Source organism: Sceloporus occidentalis, unplaced genomic scaffold (genome assembly GCF_023333645.1).
Source record: "Sceloporus occidentalis isolate IW3139 unplaced genomic scaffold, rSceOcc1.0.p SCAF_3, whole genome shotgun sequence".
Classification (NCBI taxonomy): Eukaryota; Metazoa; Chordata; class Lepidosauria; order Squamata; family Phrynosomatidae; genus Sceloporus; species Sceloporus occidentalis.
Window position 1 is genome coordinate 6756669 of NW_028316983.1, and position 17466 is coordinate 6774134.

Here is a 17466-nt window from a genome sequence, read left to right on the forward strand (position 1 = left end):
TATAGCAACAGAAAACAGAAGCCCCTTCAACACTGCTGTTTAAGCAGGACAGGCTAACTGCCTGCCTTGCTATCTGGCAAACTAAGCTGCAGCCCTGGCACCCACCATGGACAAACAATGGCATATCAGCAGCCTATATAGCAACTCTTCCCCCCAATTTCGGGGGGGCATGTCTAGCTGGCTGCAAAACACACTGGCTGATGTACATTTCTAACATTGTGGCTCCACTAGTTGGGAAAAGGTTGCACCGACACAAATGGATATTTTCCTTTCACAGTAAAAAGCTGAATTATTCACCTATACTTGTCTCCCACTGAATGACTCCAGAGATTTCAACTTACCAAGGTATGTCGCTTCATGTGTTCCCGGCGAGTGAATTTCTTCCCACAGATTTCACAGGGGTAAGGTCTTTCTCCTGTGTGGGACCGCATATGCCTCTTCAGGATGCACTGGTGCATGGCTGAGAAACTGCAGTAGGGGCACTTGAACTTCTTCCTGATCACCGTGAACTCATTCACTGGGAAAGAAACACAACACAAGGCGGCTTACAACTTTCTCAATCTTCCTATATTTTAAGTGGTATGAAATTGCTTGTCTAGCGTGTCATCTCTGAGAGAAGTAGTACCCTCTGCCATCTGTAGAAATGTGGTAAAGAAAACTGCAATCCTGGGCAAAGCACTGGTGACTTTCTCTGCAGCAGTGTTTTCCAAGACCTTGTTACTTTTGCTATAATCTGGGGGCTGCAATGTGTGCTGCAGGAGGGAATACTAAAGGGCACAGAATCTGCTTTCCCCTTCAGCCACAAAAGAGTAGTTCTATTCCTGCATTTGCACTGTCAGAGTGCTCTGGTACCATAACAAACTACTGTATAAATCACAGGACTCCATACCATTGAGCCATGACAGGTAAAGTAGTGTCAGCCTGGATTATTTCTGCAGTGTAGCTGCAGCCTATGACCCATGACACAAGTGATGGAGAATGGTAAGACAGTGTGCATCAGACACCTTTACTTATTCCTTCATTTTTACATCACTGTGGTGTACTTTTACAGTTTTTACACAAAAGAATTGTCAAATTATCTTGGTATTTAAAAACACTAAAAAATACAGTAGGCCTAAAAATAAACTCTTCCCTCTTCATGGAAAGTTAGCCAGTCCCTACAGTTTAGTCTAGTAGTTCCCAAACTCAGGTCCCCAGATGTTGTTAGACATCAACTGCTAGGTCAGGGATTCTGGGAGTTTCAGTCAAATAGCTGGTGACACAAATCTGGGACTACTGGTTTAGTCCCATTAAATGAAGACTGACAAGAATGCTGCCCTAACAAAAATGTTATCCTGTCCTTTTAATAGGTCCCTAGAACTATATTTTGAGATGTCTAAAAAGCTTTCAAGATTCCCCAATGAGAAGACTGTAGGCCTAAAATAGTTTACATTAATACAGTGCGATGGGATGCGGACACTTTAATATGAATAAATTCAGTAGCAGCAGAAGTGTTATGCTGAGAAATAACTTAGCTTGACCTACATTACTGCTCTTCCCCAGAACATATAACCACCGAAGAATTTTCGACATGTTCCGAGCCTATTACTATTATTATTATTATTTCTTATATCCCGCCTTTCTCCCAATATAGGGACTTATAGTGCTGACCAAAAACAATGTGTATGTCTCTAATGTCCCTTCATGTTTACTTGAATAAATCAATTTTAGGCAAGAACAGGCAAAGCCAAGCTACCGCCAAAAATTTGTACCGCATACTGTAATTCCTAAACTGTTGGATACATGCTAATCCCATTTGAGTGCAATTTTTCTCAAAGCCAAACATTTTGTACTGGGCAAAACAGTCTAACAAAGGGATATATTGATGGAAGATGCAACAAGTTCTCAATAGTTACGTTAGTTGGCAACCAACACATACATACTGCATCAGTACACAGAGGAACAGCAAGTATTAATTATTTATTAGTGGCATTAATATTCCGCCTCTCCTCCAATGATCTCAAGGTGACATGGCTTTCCTCCTCCCCATTTTATCCTCACAATCATCCTGCATGGTAGGTCAGGCTGAGAGAATTTGGTGAGTTTCATGGCTTGGTGGAGACTAGAACCCCAAGTCCCAGTCTGCTACATTAGGGATAGGCAAAATGTAGCCCTAGAATAGCCCTGGGGAACCTCTCACAGCTGTTTTGCAGCCCTCAAACCTTTCATATTCCTTCAACCACCTCTTTTTCTAGCCAACAAAAAGGGTGAATTGCCTCTCTTGTAAGACCCCACAGACATCACTCTTACTTGCAAGCCTCCATGAATACCTTAATATTAAAACAAATGCCAATTTTTAAAAAAACAAAATGGACTTCTGACCACTTCTTTCTTTTTTGGGTCCCAGAGCAAGTAAAATGGTCCTTGGACTCATTCTAGTGCTAATCTACATGTTCAAAATACTCTTCATTTCTGTCAAATAGAATGTGATCCTGCCACACCGAAATTGCATGAGTTCTGGTTTCCTGTGCCCTCTTCTCCCCAAATCCTTAAACTTTGTGGGAAAAGGCTTTGCAGTTTTATTGGAGTATTCACTGAAATGTACATTATCATACATGTGGCTGTCTGTCTGCTTTGCATGCATTTGGATGGCTGTACATTTTTGGCAGGAGAATAGAAGCAAATTTGTGCAGGAAAGTGAAGACAATTAACTGTCAATGTAAAGATGAGAAAATGTGCACCAATTCGTACAGTACACTTATGTGTAGACTAGTCCCCGTTGCCTATCTCTTCACTAGAACATATATTAGGAACGGCATTTTTTGGTATGGCGATTAAATATTTTTCTGGTGATGAAGAATGTTAGTGTTTCCAAGGCCTCTGAGGCACCAATAAAAAGAAGTAAAAATCTGCTAAATTAATCTCCTCCCACCTAGTGACCTTTGGATGTGCTGGACTGCAACACCCACAATCCCTTGGCAGGTCAGCATACCCCGAGGGCACCAGAAGGTTGCACTATTAGAGTATGTCCTCTGTTACTTGTCCTATATGTAAGTGACTGAGATTCAGTCAAAGCTTGTGTTAGCAACAATGCTGTAATGCACAGAATTAGACCAGAAATAACTTGCTGTGAGCCACTGAGCCATAAATGCAACAACATGCCAACTGGTTTCTGGACTGCACTTGACAATCCAGAAGTAGCCCTAGAGCGAGTGATATGTACATAGTATTATTGCAATTACAACAGTAAAGAGTTTAGTAATCATTTCATAGCAGACATCTTTAAATTATTGTCACTGTTGAAAATAGGAGGCACATACCAGTAATCAGAAATAAAATCTTGAATGTAACTGTTCTTACACACATGGCATTGCTCCCAGTCCAAACCCTTCTTTACCAAGGATTATAAGGCTCACAATGGATTTGCCACTTTAAAAATATTTTTAGATTAAAACTTAACATTAATGTTATTTTTGTCTGTTAATAGCGTTTCTCCCTGTTGTCATGCTTTTTAGAGGAGAACTGCACTCAGGTGGACTCCAGGGAAAGTATGCTAACAAGGGCCCCAGGGTCCAATTTACCAGAAGAATTCACAGAGCAGCTGGGTAAATGCTCCCCCTTCCAAACAAAACTAGAAAACAGAATATAGTTTAACAAAACAGGTGAAAATAGTAGCTTGGATGGTGCTTAATAAAAGACACCCACCTATCTAAATTAATAACTTCTAGTGGGATATCCATGTTAGTTTATTCAGCAATTCTAGAGTTGCATGCATATCCTACAACATTTCCGACATGAAACCTGGGACATGTGTGGCCAATTATTTTTTATTCATTTTTTATTTTATTTTCTTCTGTCCCACCTTTCTCCCAATATGGGGACTCAAGGTGGTGTGATAAAATGATAAAATATGAGAAAAGAACAGGGAAAGAACAAGGAAGAACACAAAGCTAGGGAAAGCTGCCAGAGTTTGTTTTTGCCTGAGCCTACTGGGAAGGACAAGATTTCACCCTACCTTTCCACACACACACAAACCCTGAGTTAATTGAGTACAAACTGTTTGTGCATTTTCAAATCAGTTTGTGGCACCTGAAGTAAGCTGAGGACAAAGGAAGGAAATGGAAGGAAGGAAGAGGAACTGGGTCATTTTAAAAGCAGCTGGAAAAATGGAACAACAGGGAAATAACCTGGATCACCTTTGCCAAATTGGGACAGTTGGAGGATACATGCATGGCACCTTAGAAATCAACAGAGATATTATATTCAGTTTGGATCAATCACTTATGTTACATGGTTCCTAACAGAAGAAGAAAAACGTAGCCATGGATTATTAACATGGACAATGCTTTCCTTTAGCACCTTAGCTAATTATCTAATGTAGAATTGGCTCTTAAACTGCTCTACAACCAGTAAGTACCTTGGACAATAAAATAGGAAAATGGTACATATTGCTCATCAAACGTATATAAGTTTTAATACTTATCTGCACTGCCAGCTGTTACACTGCAACCCACATCAACTGATGACATTGGGCAATCAAGAATATTATATTCTTCCATTAAATCCTACTTAAAGCCCAGTAACAATTGCAGCTTGGCATACTTTACGCTAATACCGAAACATCTATTGCCACATGGCCTAAACAAATACAGCATTCTATAAGCAAGTTTAGACATAATCTGACACATTCTAATATTTTCTTATTCCAATGTAATGATTAAGAGGTTCGCTAATGAGTCATAAAGAAGTATAAAGATTGTTTTGAATACTCCTTCTGCCAGGAATACTATCACTTTTATTAATATCCAAGTACCACTGAAAAGGTTTATTCTTTAAAAACAGAGATCAGTGAATGGGGCCAAGCTGTAACCGTTTATTTGTACATAACAACTCTTCCGTACTTTGACCAGAGTCCCAAAGGAACTCCCAGATCTCCAATCACTAGCAACCCTCTACATTACCCAGAATGACTTCTGTTCCGCAGGATCACCATCAACTAGCTCTTACAAAGTCTAGACAAGTTGAACAAGCTGCTCCTCATAAGGTCACCAGCAGTTGCCTAAAGCCTGCCCTTCAAAGCCAAGGCTATTTTCAGCATGGTTACATCTCTGAAATAGAACAAGCAATTTTACAAAGAAGAGCCCTTTAATTGTCAGTTTTGCAATGACAACTGAAGGTAGCACATAATAGACCAATTGTTGCCAGGGCTAAAGCAATTCATTCCATAATAATCTTTATTCATAGGCTTTTCAAGTTTCTCTACTGCTTCAGAAACCTTGCAAGACCTGTTTGATAAGAGATAACAGCAGGTCAGAAGCACTGATGTGCATACTATAGACAATGGCCCTTGGAATCATACCACTTTGGAAACTCACAAACTCATTGTCCCACTGCTGCCTACATTTGTTCCATCTACGATATTTAAAACTGTTGTTAAGTTCACTGGTAAGACATAGTTCCCACTGGTGCTGTAAGACAAGGTGCCTAAACAATAACAATCTAATTCAGAGCCTTGAACTAAGTAGTAAAATCAGCTGTTAAAGTAGAGCAAACAATATATATGATATGCCAAAGAAACAAGTTTAGGACAACAACCAATTTGGAGTAGAATGTATGTATGGAGTACACTTTATTGCATTTATTTAATTCTAAATCACCACCACCATCATTTTCCACTTTTTCTCCAGTTTGAAACTCCACATGGCTGACAACAGTTAAAATGTAGCTAAAAATAAGTAGCACACAAAAGATTAAAGCAATAATTAAACGATCATAAAAGTGAAACCAGTTAAAACAAATTAAAACAACAGCATAACAAATAAAGCCCAGCATAGTCTAGAAGGCCTGTTTCCATTGAAAAATCAGTTCTTAGCGGCCTGCTTTACGAGCTGCTTGTACACTGCTTTTCATAAAACACCTGAAATGATATGTGACAAAAATAAAAAGTACAGTACAGCATTTTGCTTTTAAGAGAAGCTTCTGTACACACAACCAAGGGTCTTCTGAAACCTTAAAAAATAAACCACTAATACAGGTGTATCATGTAAATAACAATCCCTAATCTAACTATGTATCTGTTTATATGCACATGTTTAGTCAGAGGTCTCCAGTAATTTGTGTTTGGTTGTGTACCTTTAAAAAACAACACATGTATTATGGCACACCATTTTGTGGAGGTGAGCTATAATCTACAGAAGCTTAGGAGCATTCGTCTTTAAAGTGCCACAAGACTCTTTGCTGTGTTTCCCTGTCATGTTCCAGTACTTGGGTTCAGTGCTTGTACAGATATCCATCCAGCAAACACCTACAACTCAATGTATGTTCTGCTAGTCCCACCTGCAACTTCTTATCGCCTACTCAAGGGAAATGGTCGCAACGTTCTACTCGGGGGAGGAAGACAGAACAATTATCAACAGGGGAACCACTAGCAAAAGCCACTACGAAGTCAGCTTTAACAGAAGAAAACAGCAAGCTCTTATTTTTGAAAAATAACAATTTCTCTCCCACAACTCTATAGACAGCAGGTCTCCCTATTAATGATTGGCTCTATGAAAAATTAGGAATAATAATGGCAGGGAAAGGAGGATTGATCTTCAGACCTCCCTTCTGCACAAAGTTGTTTCAGCATCAGGGATCTCGGACCTGAGCTTCTGTAGGCCTTATGGTTTGCAATAAAGAACAGTTTCAGCAGTTTATATTTTTATTGGCAGAATCTGCTCCATGTTTTGACTCCCATTCAGCTAGAACCTTTACTACAACAGCTTGTTTACTACAACAGCTTGGAGGCAGAAGTACTGGAGTGTCACTCAAAATCATGCTTGATACTAATCCAGAGTGTTTTATCAACAACAGAGTTAAAGACCTGTCAGCTTCCAAGGAACCACTGCACATTCCCCCAGAAGCTGAATTAACCCAGAAGGTTTAATGGTCTGCTACTCCAGCTAGGATGCTGCTTAACAGAAACAGCGTGGAGCAGTGTTGGCTTGGTTTTCCTAGAAACCTCTACTTGGAGCACCTTCTCCTTCAGGAGACAATAAAGAGGGAGAACCTGGTCCACTAGCTTATCTGTCGACAGTGTACAGGACTAGACCAGGTGATTCTCTCTCCAATGGGTGACTGGCTGAAGGTGGCAACTGGTGGCCATAGGACCATTTCTAGAAGAAAGGCAGTTTGGGGGTCATAGGCCTAAGAAGGCTACCAGAAAAAAAGCGAATCAGGGAAGGTAGATATAAAGAAGAGATGAAGAACTAACACAGAAGAAAAGAAAAATGGAAAAGAAACTCAATGTTGTTTATTGTTTTTTCCCTATCCTAAAGATCCAGCTTCCTAAGGCTGGGGTGTGTGTGGAAAGGAAACTGGATTTACACTCCTTAATAATAATAATAATAATAATAATAATAATAATAATAAATTTTTATTTATATACCGCCCTGTGGTGAACCAATCCGGGCGGTTTACAACATTAAAATAACATACAATGTAAAAACAATATGTTTCCCTCCCCCCTTAAAAAGTTATTAAACAACGGCGCGGCAGCAGCGGAGGAGAGCAGCGCGTGGGGGCCTTTGCAGCCCCAGGGACATCGCCCTCCGACACCGCGGCTGCGGCGGAGGAGACCAAGGGCAACGCCCAGGGCCCTACAAGAGGCCCAGGAACACCGGCCTCCAACGCGGCGGCGCGGCAGCAGCGGAGGAGAGCAGCGCGTGGGGGCCTTTGCAGCCCCAGGGACATCGCCCTCCGACACCGCGGCTGCGGCGGAGGAGACCAAGGGCAACGCCCAGGGCCCTATAAGAGGCCCAGGAACACCGGCCTCCAACGCGGCGGCGCGGCAGCAGCGGAGGAGAGCAGCGCGTGGGGGCCTTTGCAGCCCCAGGGACATCGCCCTCCGACACCGCGGCTGCGGCGGAGGAGACCAAGGGCAACGCCCAGGGCCCTACAAGAGGCCCAGGAACACCGGCCTCCAACGCGGCGGCGCGGCAGCAGCGGAGGAGAGCAGCGCGTGGGGGCCTTTGCAGCCCCAGGGACATCGCCCTCCGACACCGCGGCTGCGGCGGAGGAGACCAAGGGCAACGCCCAGGGCCCTATAAGAGGCCCAGGAACACCGGCCTCCAACGCGGCGGCGCGGCAGCAGCGGAGGAGAGCAGCGCGTGGGGGCCTTTGCAGCCCCAGGGACATCGCCCTCCGACACCGCGGCTGCGGCGGAGGAGACCAAGGGCAACGCCCAGGGCCCTACAAGAGGCCCAGGAACACCGGCCTCCAACGCGGCGGCGCGGCAGCAGCGGAGGAGAGCAGCGCGTGGGGGCCTTTGCAGCCCCAGGGACATCGCCCTCCGACACCGCGGCTGCGGCGGAGGAGACCAAGGGCAACGCCCAGGGCCCTATAAGAGGCCCAGGAACACCGGCCTCCAACGCGGCGGCGCGGCAGCAGCGGAGGAGAGCAGCGCGTGGGGGCCTTTGCAGCCCCAGGGACATCGCCCTCCGACACCGCGGCTGCGGCGGAGGAGACCAAGGGCAACGCCCAGGGCCCTATAAGAGGCCCAGGAACACCGGCCTCCAACGCGGCGGCGCGGCAGCAGCGGAGGAGAGCAGCGCGTGGGGGCCTTTGCAGCCCCAGGGACATCGCCCTCCGACACCGCGGCTGCGGCGGAGGAGACCAAGGGCAACGCCCAGGGCCCTACAAGAGGCCCAGGAACACCGGCCTCCAACGCGGCGGCGCGGCAGCAGCGGAGGAGAGCAGCGCGTGGGGGCCTTTGCAGCCCCAGGGACATCGCCCAACTGCGCTGGTGCCACCGCTTGCCCTTTTTTAGGTTGAGGAGCAAGTGTTGGCAGAGTGAGGTTTGCATAGCCTCACCTGCCTGTCCTCTGAGAGCTGACTCATTATTTGGAGTAATTTCACACCGAAGAAGGTGAGGGAATTCAGGGGCTCAGGGGGGTTTTTTCTGGGACGTCTCACCCTAACACAGCACGGCTCAAGAGCCTGGCTGGAGATAAGGGAGGGTCTAGAAACCGCAGAGCAGCCTCTGCTTTCAGTGGTAGCCTTTGGCACTAACTTGCATTCAACCTTTTAAGTTCTGACGCATCCCTGAAGTTAGAAAAGTTAAAAAATAGCTCTCAAGCAGTCCTAAGTGCAATTCGGCACCGTGCATTGGAGAAACCTGAAATAATATATAACTAAATAAGGGGGGGGGGGGTGAAAGAAAATAAAGTATCGAGAAAAAAAAATTATTGAAAAGCGGATAGAGAGAGGGGGAAGAAAATAACTAGGAGGAACTATCGGTTCTCATAACTTCAGGATCTTTAATTTGTTTGGTAAACGTGTAATAGATTTATACTAAGTAGGGGTAAGTATCTCACCTTCCAGCAATTAGTTAGGCTCAAGGTTTAGGGGCTTAAGCTGTCTATTTTGGGTTAATTATTGACTTTGGTAAGATAAAGAACTATGGCATCAGGAGTCAGATCAAGACAACCTACACAGGGATTGCCACAAAACCTTTCTAATACTCGAAGAGGGTCATCTGAATTCATAAGTAAACAATCAGATATTAATATGATTATACTACAGGAATTGAGGGAATTTAAAAAAGCCTTTAAGAAAGAAATAAGAGAAGAATTGAAGGAAACTAGAGAAGAAATAAGAGCAGATATGAGGAAAGAAATAGAAGGATTATCAAATAAAATGGATAGGATATCAGAAGAATTAAAGGATTTAAGAACAGATGTTGAACAACTTAGTATAAGAACAAAGGAGGTAGAAAGAAAAGCAGAAATAACAGCACTTGAACAGCAAATTAGCAACCAAAATATTCTGGTTCAGGAAATGAGGCATAGAGAAAGATGTTTGAAATTAAGAGGAGTTCCAGAAGTAGAAAAGGAGCAATTGTTTGAACGGATAATCCCTGAATTAGCTGCATATTTAGACATGACATACGAAATGTTAGATCTGCAAATTGAAAAAATTTTTAGGATTAATTCCACGATTGCTAAAGAAAGAAAGCTGGATAGGGATGTAGCTATTTGTTTTACTAATGTAAGGTTAAGAAACAGAATATGTCAACTTAACTACGAAAGTAAATTGGTGATTGATGGAAAAGAAATTGAAATATATAAAGATCTACCTGCTCAAGTGTTAAGGAGAAGGCAGGATTATAAATTCCTTACTCATGCCCTAAGGAACAATGAAATCAGATTCAAATGGGAAAAGCTTGAAGGGGTATCATTTACGTATAAACAGAAAAGATACAAGATCAACTCAATAGAAAAAGCTAAAGATTTCTATAGAAGAGTTTTAGATAAAAGAAAAAATGATCAAGAAACAAACAAAAGGAAGGACGCTAACATGAAAGAAAAAAGAGAGAAAGATTTAGCAGATAAAGACCCAGAGGAAGAGGGCACAGCTGACAAGGAGGGAGAGATCTCTGAAAGGGAAGAAGACAGTTAGGGGAGGATAAATGAGACTGAAAATTGGCTCATTAAATGTCAGAGGATTAAATAACACTTATAAAAGAAAACAGACTTTTCATTATTTAGAAAAAAATAAATGTGATATTTTATGTATACAAGAAACCAAAATCCAAGAAAAAGAAATAAAATATTTAAGAAACCCAAGTTTAGGTTATCTGTTTCATTCCTCAGACCAAAAAAAGAGAAGAAGAGGGGTGGCAATATTTGTAAATAAAAAATTTGATGCTAAAGAGCTTTTTAAAGATAGACAAGGTAGATACATTGCAATACAAGTTAAAATACAAGATCAAAATCTGGATATAATTTGTGTCTATGCTCCGTTGGAAAAGAAAGATTCCTTTTTCAAATCATTATGCCAAGACCTAAAACGCTCCACAGGGGACAAAGTAATAATAGCAGGAGACTTTAATGGAGTGCTGAACCCCATAAAAGATAGGAGCTCTAGAAGAAAAATTCACAAATATCAAGGTAAATTACCAGTTAGTTGTTTTGAAATGTTCGAAGAATATGATTTAAAGGATGTTTGGTCGCATTTATATGAAGGGAAAAATGGATTTACATACTTCTCGGATGTACATCAATCGTCTTCGAGAATTGATTTGTTTATGAGTACAAAAGAATTACTACCTAAAATAAGATGTATGGAAATAGCTCCCAGAACTATCTCTGACCATAATATGATTGAAATTGAAGTAGATTTGAACAACAGTAGAAGAAATTGGACGTGGAGATTAAATGAGGACATTATTAAGGATGAAGAGTATGTTAAACAACTGAAGGAAGAAATTAGGATATGCTTAGAAATGAATAGTACCCCGGAAGTAAAATACAAGACAATTTGGGATACATGTAAAGTGGTTATTAGGGGTTTATTGATAAAAAAAGCGTCAGAAATGAAAAAAATAAAAGCTAAAAAAGACAAAGAAATGAAGCAAGAACTAAAAAAAATAGAAGAAGAATTCAATTTGCATCCCGAAAATAAAAAACTTAAAATTAAATATGAAACACTGAAGGCGAATATTCTTAAACAAGAAATAGAAGAGGGTATAAAGAAAACAAAAATTGCAAGACAAAAACTCTTCGCACATGCAAATAAACCCAACCGTTGGTTGGCATCTAAATTAAAAGAAGAGAGAGAGAAAAAAATTATTACAGAAATTTATCATAAGGGAAAAAAAATTACAAAACAACAGGAAATTAAAAGAGCATTTAAGGAATATTATACAAATTTATTTAGGGAAGATACAGAAGCAACAGTTATTTGGGAAAAAAGCCAAAAATATCTAGATAAGAAAGGTATAAATAAGATCAACGATATACAAAGAAAAATGTTAAATAACCCATTTACAGAAGATGAAATCAGGGAGGCAATTATGCAACAAAAACTTGGAAAATCACCGGGGCCAGATGGTTATACAGCTCTTTTTTATAAAACGTTTAGTAAGGAAATATCTGAGATTCTCTGTAAAACTTTTAACAATATTAGTACTGATGGGAAACCAATATCCTGGAATTCAGCGGATGTAGTTCTGATACCTAAGGAGGGAAAGGATAGAAACAATATCAATAATTACAGACCTATAGCATTATTAAACCAAGATTATAAATTATATACGGCAATTTTAGCAAAAAGAATGAAAAAAGTCTTGGTAGAAATTATCCATACGGATCAAAACGGATTCCTTCCTGAAAGACAAATACGTTACAATCTTAGAACGATCCTAAATGCCATTGAATATTATACGCTACATAATGAAAAACATGCTGCGCTTGTCTTTTTAGACGCCGAAAAGGCGTTTGACAGGGTTAGGTGGCAATTTATGTTTGAAGTTTTAAGGAGAATGGAGGTGGGAGAATTTTTCCTGACCAACATAAAAGAAATATACACACAACAAAAAATCCAAATTGTTATAAATGGTGAAAAAACGGAGAGCATCCCAATAAATAAAGGTACAAGGCAGGGATGTCCTCTCTCCCCTCTCCTTTTTATTACTGTTTTGGAAGTACTAAACAATTCAATAAGAGCGAATAAAAGAATCAAGGGATTAAAAATCAAAGGACATGAACATAAATTGAGAGCGTATGCGGACGATGTATGTGTTATAATAGAGGACCCACTTAACTCCATAAAATGGTTACTGGAAGAACTAAATGATTTTGGGAAAGTATCCGGTTTTAAGATAAATAAAGATAAAACGTTTATGTTAACAAAAAACATGAAGGACAAAGAAATAAAGGAATTATCGTTCAAATCCGGTTGGAAAATGGAAAAAAAAAATAAAATATCTAGGCATATGGCTAACAGATAAGAACATAAATCTCTTTGAAAATAATTATAAACCAGTATGGCAAAAGATCTCCAAAGATCTAACAAAATGGAAGAATTATGACCTATCAATATTGGGCAGGGTAGCCACCATAAAGATGGCAATATTACCAAAGTTAATGTTTTTATTTTTAAATATACCAGTTATTATTAGTGGAAAAATATTTAAAGATTGGGAAAAAACTCTCCTGAACTTTGTATGGAGAGGAAAAAGATCGAGAATACATAAAAAGGCCCTAATAAAACCAAAGTCACTAGGAGGTTGTGCGCTACCTGATCTTAAATTATATTATAGAGCAAGCTGTATGATCTGGATTCAGGACTGGATAAACTTAGAGAATAGAAACTCATTAAATTTAGAGGCTGCCAACCTAAGATTCGGGTGGCATGCTTATATATGGTACAACAAGGATAAAATAAACAAGGACTTTCACAACCATGCTATCAGAAAGGCTTTATTTCAGACTTGGGAAAAGCTTAAAGAAAAATTTTATTTGAGAATACCAAATTGGGTTTCCACACAAGAGGCTTTTTTCGGAAGGTGGGAGGGAAACCCTAATTGGGTTAGATATAAAGATTTAATAAAAATAGATTACAACAATAGGATAAATATTGCCACAAGGGAAGAACTAATTGCTAAAGGAAAGAATATGAGCTGGTTTGGATATTACCAGATTGCTCAAAGATTCAAGGAAGACGCTCAAAAAGAAGGATTTGAAAAAGAACTAAATGACTTAGATAAAATGTTAGGAACAAGGGAAAAAGGAAAAATTGCGAAATTTTATAAGTTGTTTTTGGATAGGGAAATGGAGCAGGATATTATATCTACCCATATGACAACCTGGGCTGCAGAAATAGGGCATGAAATAGAGTTAGAATGTTGGGAAATTGCTTGGGAATGGTCTAATAAATTTACAACTTCACAGGAACTAAAAGAAAACTGCATAAAGGTTACAAACAGGTGGTACTATACACCTGCAAGAATCGCAAAAATATATAAATTAAGGGAGAACAATTGCTGGAAATGTCAAAAAGAAAAAGGAACATATTTCCATATGTGGTGGACTTGCCCGATAATTAAAAGATATTGGTTAAAGATCCACAATAACATTAAGCAAATTTTGAATATTGACTACCCATTCATCCCAGAGCTGTATTTATTAAATATGGTAACATTTGTAGATACTGTACAAGGAAAAAAACATTGGAGGTTATTATTGAATTTAATTACCTGTGCTAGAATTCTTCTAGCAAAAAACTGGAAACTACCTCATGTGCCCACTACTGATCAATGGTTGTTAAAAGTTTTAGAGGTTAAAGATATGGACTGTGCTATGATAATATATAATGAGAATGTTATGGAGAGAAAAGAAAGAGATAAGGAATGGGATCCTATAAGGAACTACATGAAAAAAAAATGGAAAGTGGAACTGTGAGGAGTTAATATAATAAATATATGTAAATGCATGTATGAATATAATAACCTATATATATATATAGGTTCTTGAAAGGGTATTCTAATACACAACAGACATAGAGGAATATATATAAATATATATATAGATATATGTATATGTATGGACAATCAAGGAGGGAATTCTTTTTTGGCTTGTTAGTAAGAAATGGTAGCAAAGTAAGGTTTAAGGACAAAAAGAAAGAGACATTTAAGATAAAATCAAGGACGAATACTTAAGGAAAATATGTTTCTTTAATGATTAGAACGAAGGTTTTATTTAATGTATCTATTTAATGCTCTGAAAACTACTTGAGAGTCCCGATAAAAGTATATGGATGTGTAATTTGATTTAACGCTGTATAGAATGAATTTGGTTCTGGTTTATTGTTAAAAATACTCAATAAAGACTATAGTTAAAAAAAAAAAAAAAAGTTATTAAACAACATATCTAATTTAAAACCATAATAACTAGTTAAAATAACAATAAATTAAACAAAATAATATCAACCAATAAACCACTGCAACTTCAGTTCTAAAGAAAAGGGGGCTTTGGAGACATTACTGAGGAGGGGGGAGATCCTGAGATCCTGAGGCCAGGATAATTCAGTCTGGGAAGGCCTCCCTGAATAGATCCGTCTTGACAGCCTTTTTGAAGCTGTCCAAAGATGTTATTTGACGGATCTCATCCGGCAGGCCGTTCCAGAGCCTAGGGGCGACAACAGAGAAAGCCCTCCGGGAGGTCGCCGCAAGCCTCAATTTTTGAGGCTGCAACAAGTTCCTCCCAGAGGACCGGAGAGCGCGGGGAGGATTGTATGGGAAGAGGCGGTCTCTGAGATAGCTTGGACCCAAGCCATTTAGGGCTTTAAAGGTAATAACCAACACCTTGTACTGGGCACTCCTTAAGCATGAAATCAGCAGGTGTTGGAGCCCCAGCCCAAAAACTTCTAGCCTAGGCACATTTTCTGAATGGAACTGATACTGGAACTGCACAGAGAATGTGAAGGCGGCCTTGGTGGTACAGATGGTAATTTTCAACTTCACCAAATTAGATTACATAGTTCTCTATTTTGTACCAGTGGTTTATTAGTCTTGGTATTTAAAGTCTTTGGATTATTTGTAAGGAACAATGACATTTACCTGATGTCGTCCAGGTTGTTTTTGATTATGTTACTAATGATATGAATGAAATAAACACTTAAAAATTCTTGTTAATACCAAATTCCATATGAAATGGTTCACAACAACAATTTTCAGTGAAGGTAAAAAATCTCAGGTTTCTTGAACTTGTACAAACATGTAATTGTCGACTGTTTGACCAAAAACTGGTTTGTAAATATGAATTCTGGAGCAAAAGATCCTGAGCTCTTATAGATGACTTGAGCTCTTATTAATAAGGAAAGAATATTAAATAAATAAATAAATGGAGACAATATGTACAGAAATCTTATGTGTTTGCTTGGAAGGTATCCGAATTAGTGAACTGTCTTTCTGTTCCCATGAGATAACGCACCATGTTTTGTTACCTTGCAGTCAACCATGTGGATTTGCACTGCATGATGGATAGACAGGCATAATATAGATAGGAAACTGTTTCCTCGGTTAAAGCAACCTTCAAAAAACCACTGGTCTACAAATGGCAAGAGTCAGTATGTTTTTTCACTCACAATTTTATTAAAAACTATCCCCCAAGTATACATTTCTAGCTTGGAAAAACAGTATCACTAGAAATTAGATGTCATAGCTTATTTCTGAATTTCACAGTATTGAAAACATACATATTTGACCGCTTAGTAAAGGTGCCATAATACAGGTAGTTATAGCTTACATTCGTCTAATACAAATTTCAACATATTTGATCTAAAAGTTAACATAAAACACAATGGGTCAAAAGGGGAGCAGTATTTGGAAACTAAAAATGACACAATGGTGAAAACACACATGTAACATCTTCGGATCCATAAGCCTAATTTTGGAAGGAGGTATTCAATCTAATTCACAATAATTTATCTCTATATGATCAAGCTTTCAAAACCCGCTTTTACAGCTTTGCAGAAGTGCCAGCTCTGGGCATTCAGACTAGATGGTGCCTATAATGTCACCAAGAAAAAACTGTTCAGTCCCTAGATCAATTTTACACACTCTCTCAACACATTAAAGACAATGAATGATCAGATAAGCAATGCATTCCTTTTACAAAATAAAAGTAAGTAACTGGCTTGTACCATGGGTGGAGAGGCAGAAGTGACAGCTACACTAATGTTGGACATCAGTCATTCCAAAGAAACTATTACTTCCCGTAACTGCAATAACATGCACCGAAAACTCTCTTTTCATTATGTTTGTTTTCACCCATGGTTGTTTTATAAGCTCTGAAGAAAAGAAGAACAGAATGCATTTTGACTAAAGTTGTGTATAAGGTGAGTTTGCCCTGAAACTCAGTTAGATCACAAGGGTCATTGCCAGTGACAGGAAGGAACAGACAACGACAAGATAAAACGTTTCCAAAGAATAGCACCGTAATAATGGACTCTCATTTGCAAGAAGCACTTTTAACCTTTTAAAATGTTATATGAAATGATCACTTTGCAAATACATTCATAACAAAAATTTTGCTCTCATGTTTTTAAATTATTCTAGTTATCAAATCAAAGTGTTATTATTCGCACAAGTATTGCTTTTGAGACAATTTTTATGGCTTCAAGAAAAAATTTTTTAATTCTTTGGTTTTGAAATTGTGGCAGACCTGTCCAGTTTGGAACAGTTTAAAAGGTATTACAACTTTTAAAAAGTCTTTTATTTCCAACTATAACAACATTTTACATCACTGCTGACATGACTATCACTCCCAGATTGTTAAAATAGCTTTCTTTATCCTGAGAAAAACCAAATAGCACAGCTCCATATCAGTTAAATCAGAATTGCATTATCAGGACTATCTAAAAGTATTTCTATTAAAAAAAACAAACGGCAACAGACCAAAACAAACAATTAAAAAACCCCGTCTATTGTGACATATTTTTATTTTAGAAATGAAAACAAGATCTCCAAAGTGACATATGAAGCTTTCTATGGATCAGGAACCTATCTACCTGCTTAACTGAGGAAAATAATGTATTAAATCCTGTTGAATTTACAATTATGAAATAAAACTAGCACCAATTTCTTTAACCTGAGATACAGAAAGAAAACTTGGGGATCAGATTTTGAGGGTACTACTGCTGGAATTGAGCTACTTTTTCCACTGC

General features: G+C 39.1%; 1 protein-coding gene across 3 annotated transcripts in view; it reads right to left on the bottom strand.

Annotated features, from left to right (window-relative positions):
* The window catches only part of ZBTB46 (zinc finger and BTB domain containing 46), a 100072-nt gene that overhangs the window by 3684 nt on the left and 78922 nt on the right, over nucleotides 1-17466 (bottom strand). For all 3 annotated transcript variants that reach the window (XM_089513548.1, XM_089513552.1, XM_089513550.1), the window contains one exon: nucleotides 342-517. In XM_089513548.1, coding sequence (XP_089369674.1) covers nucleotides 342-517 — 176 coding nt within the window. The remainder of the gene's footprint in view (nucleotides 1-341; nucleotides 518-17466) is intronic.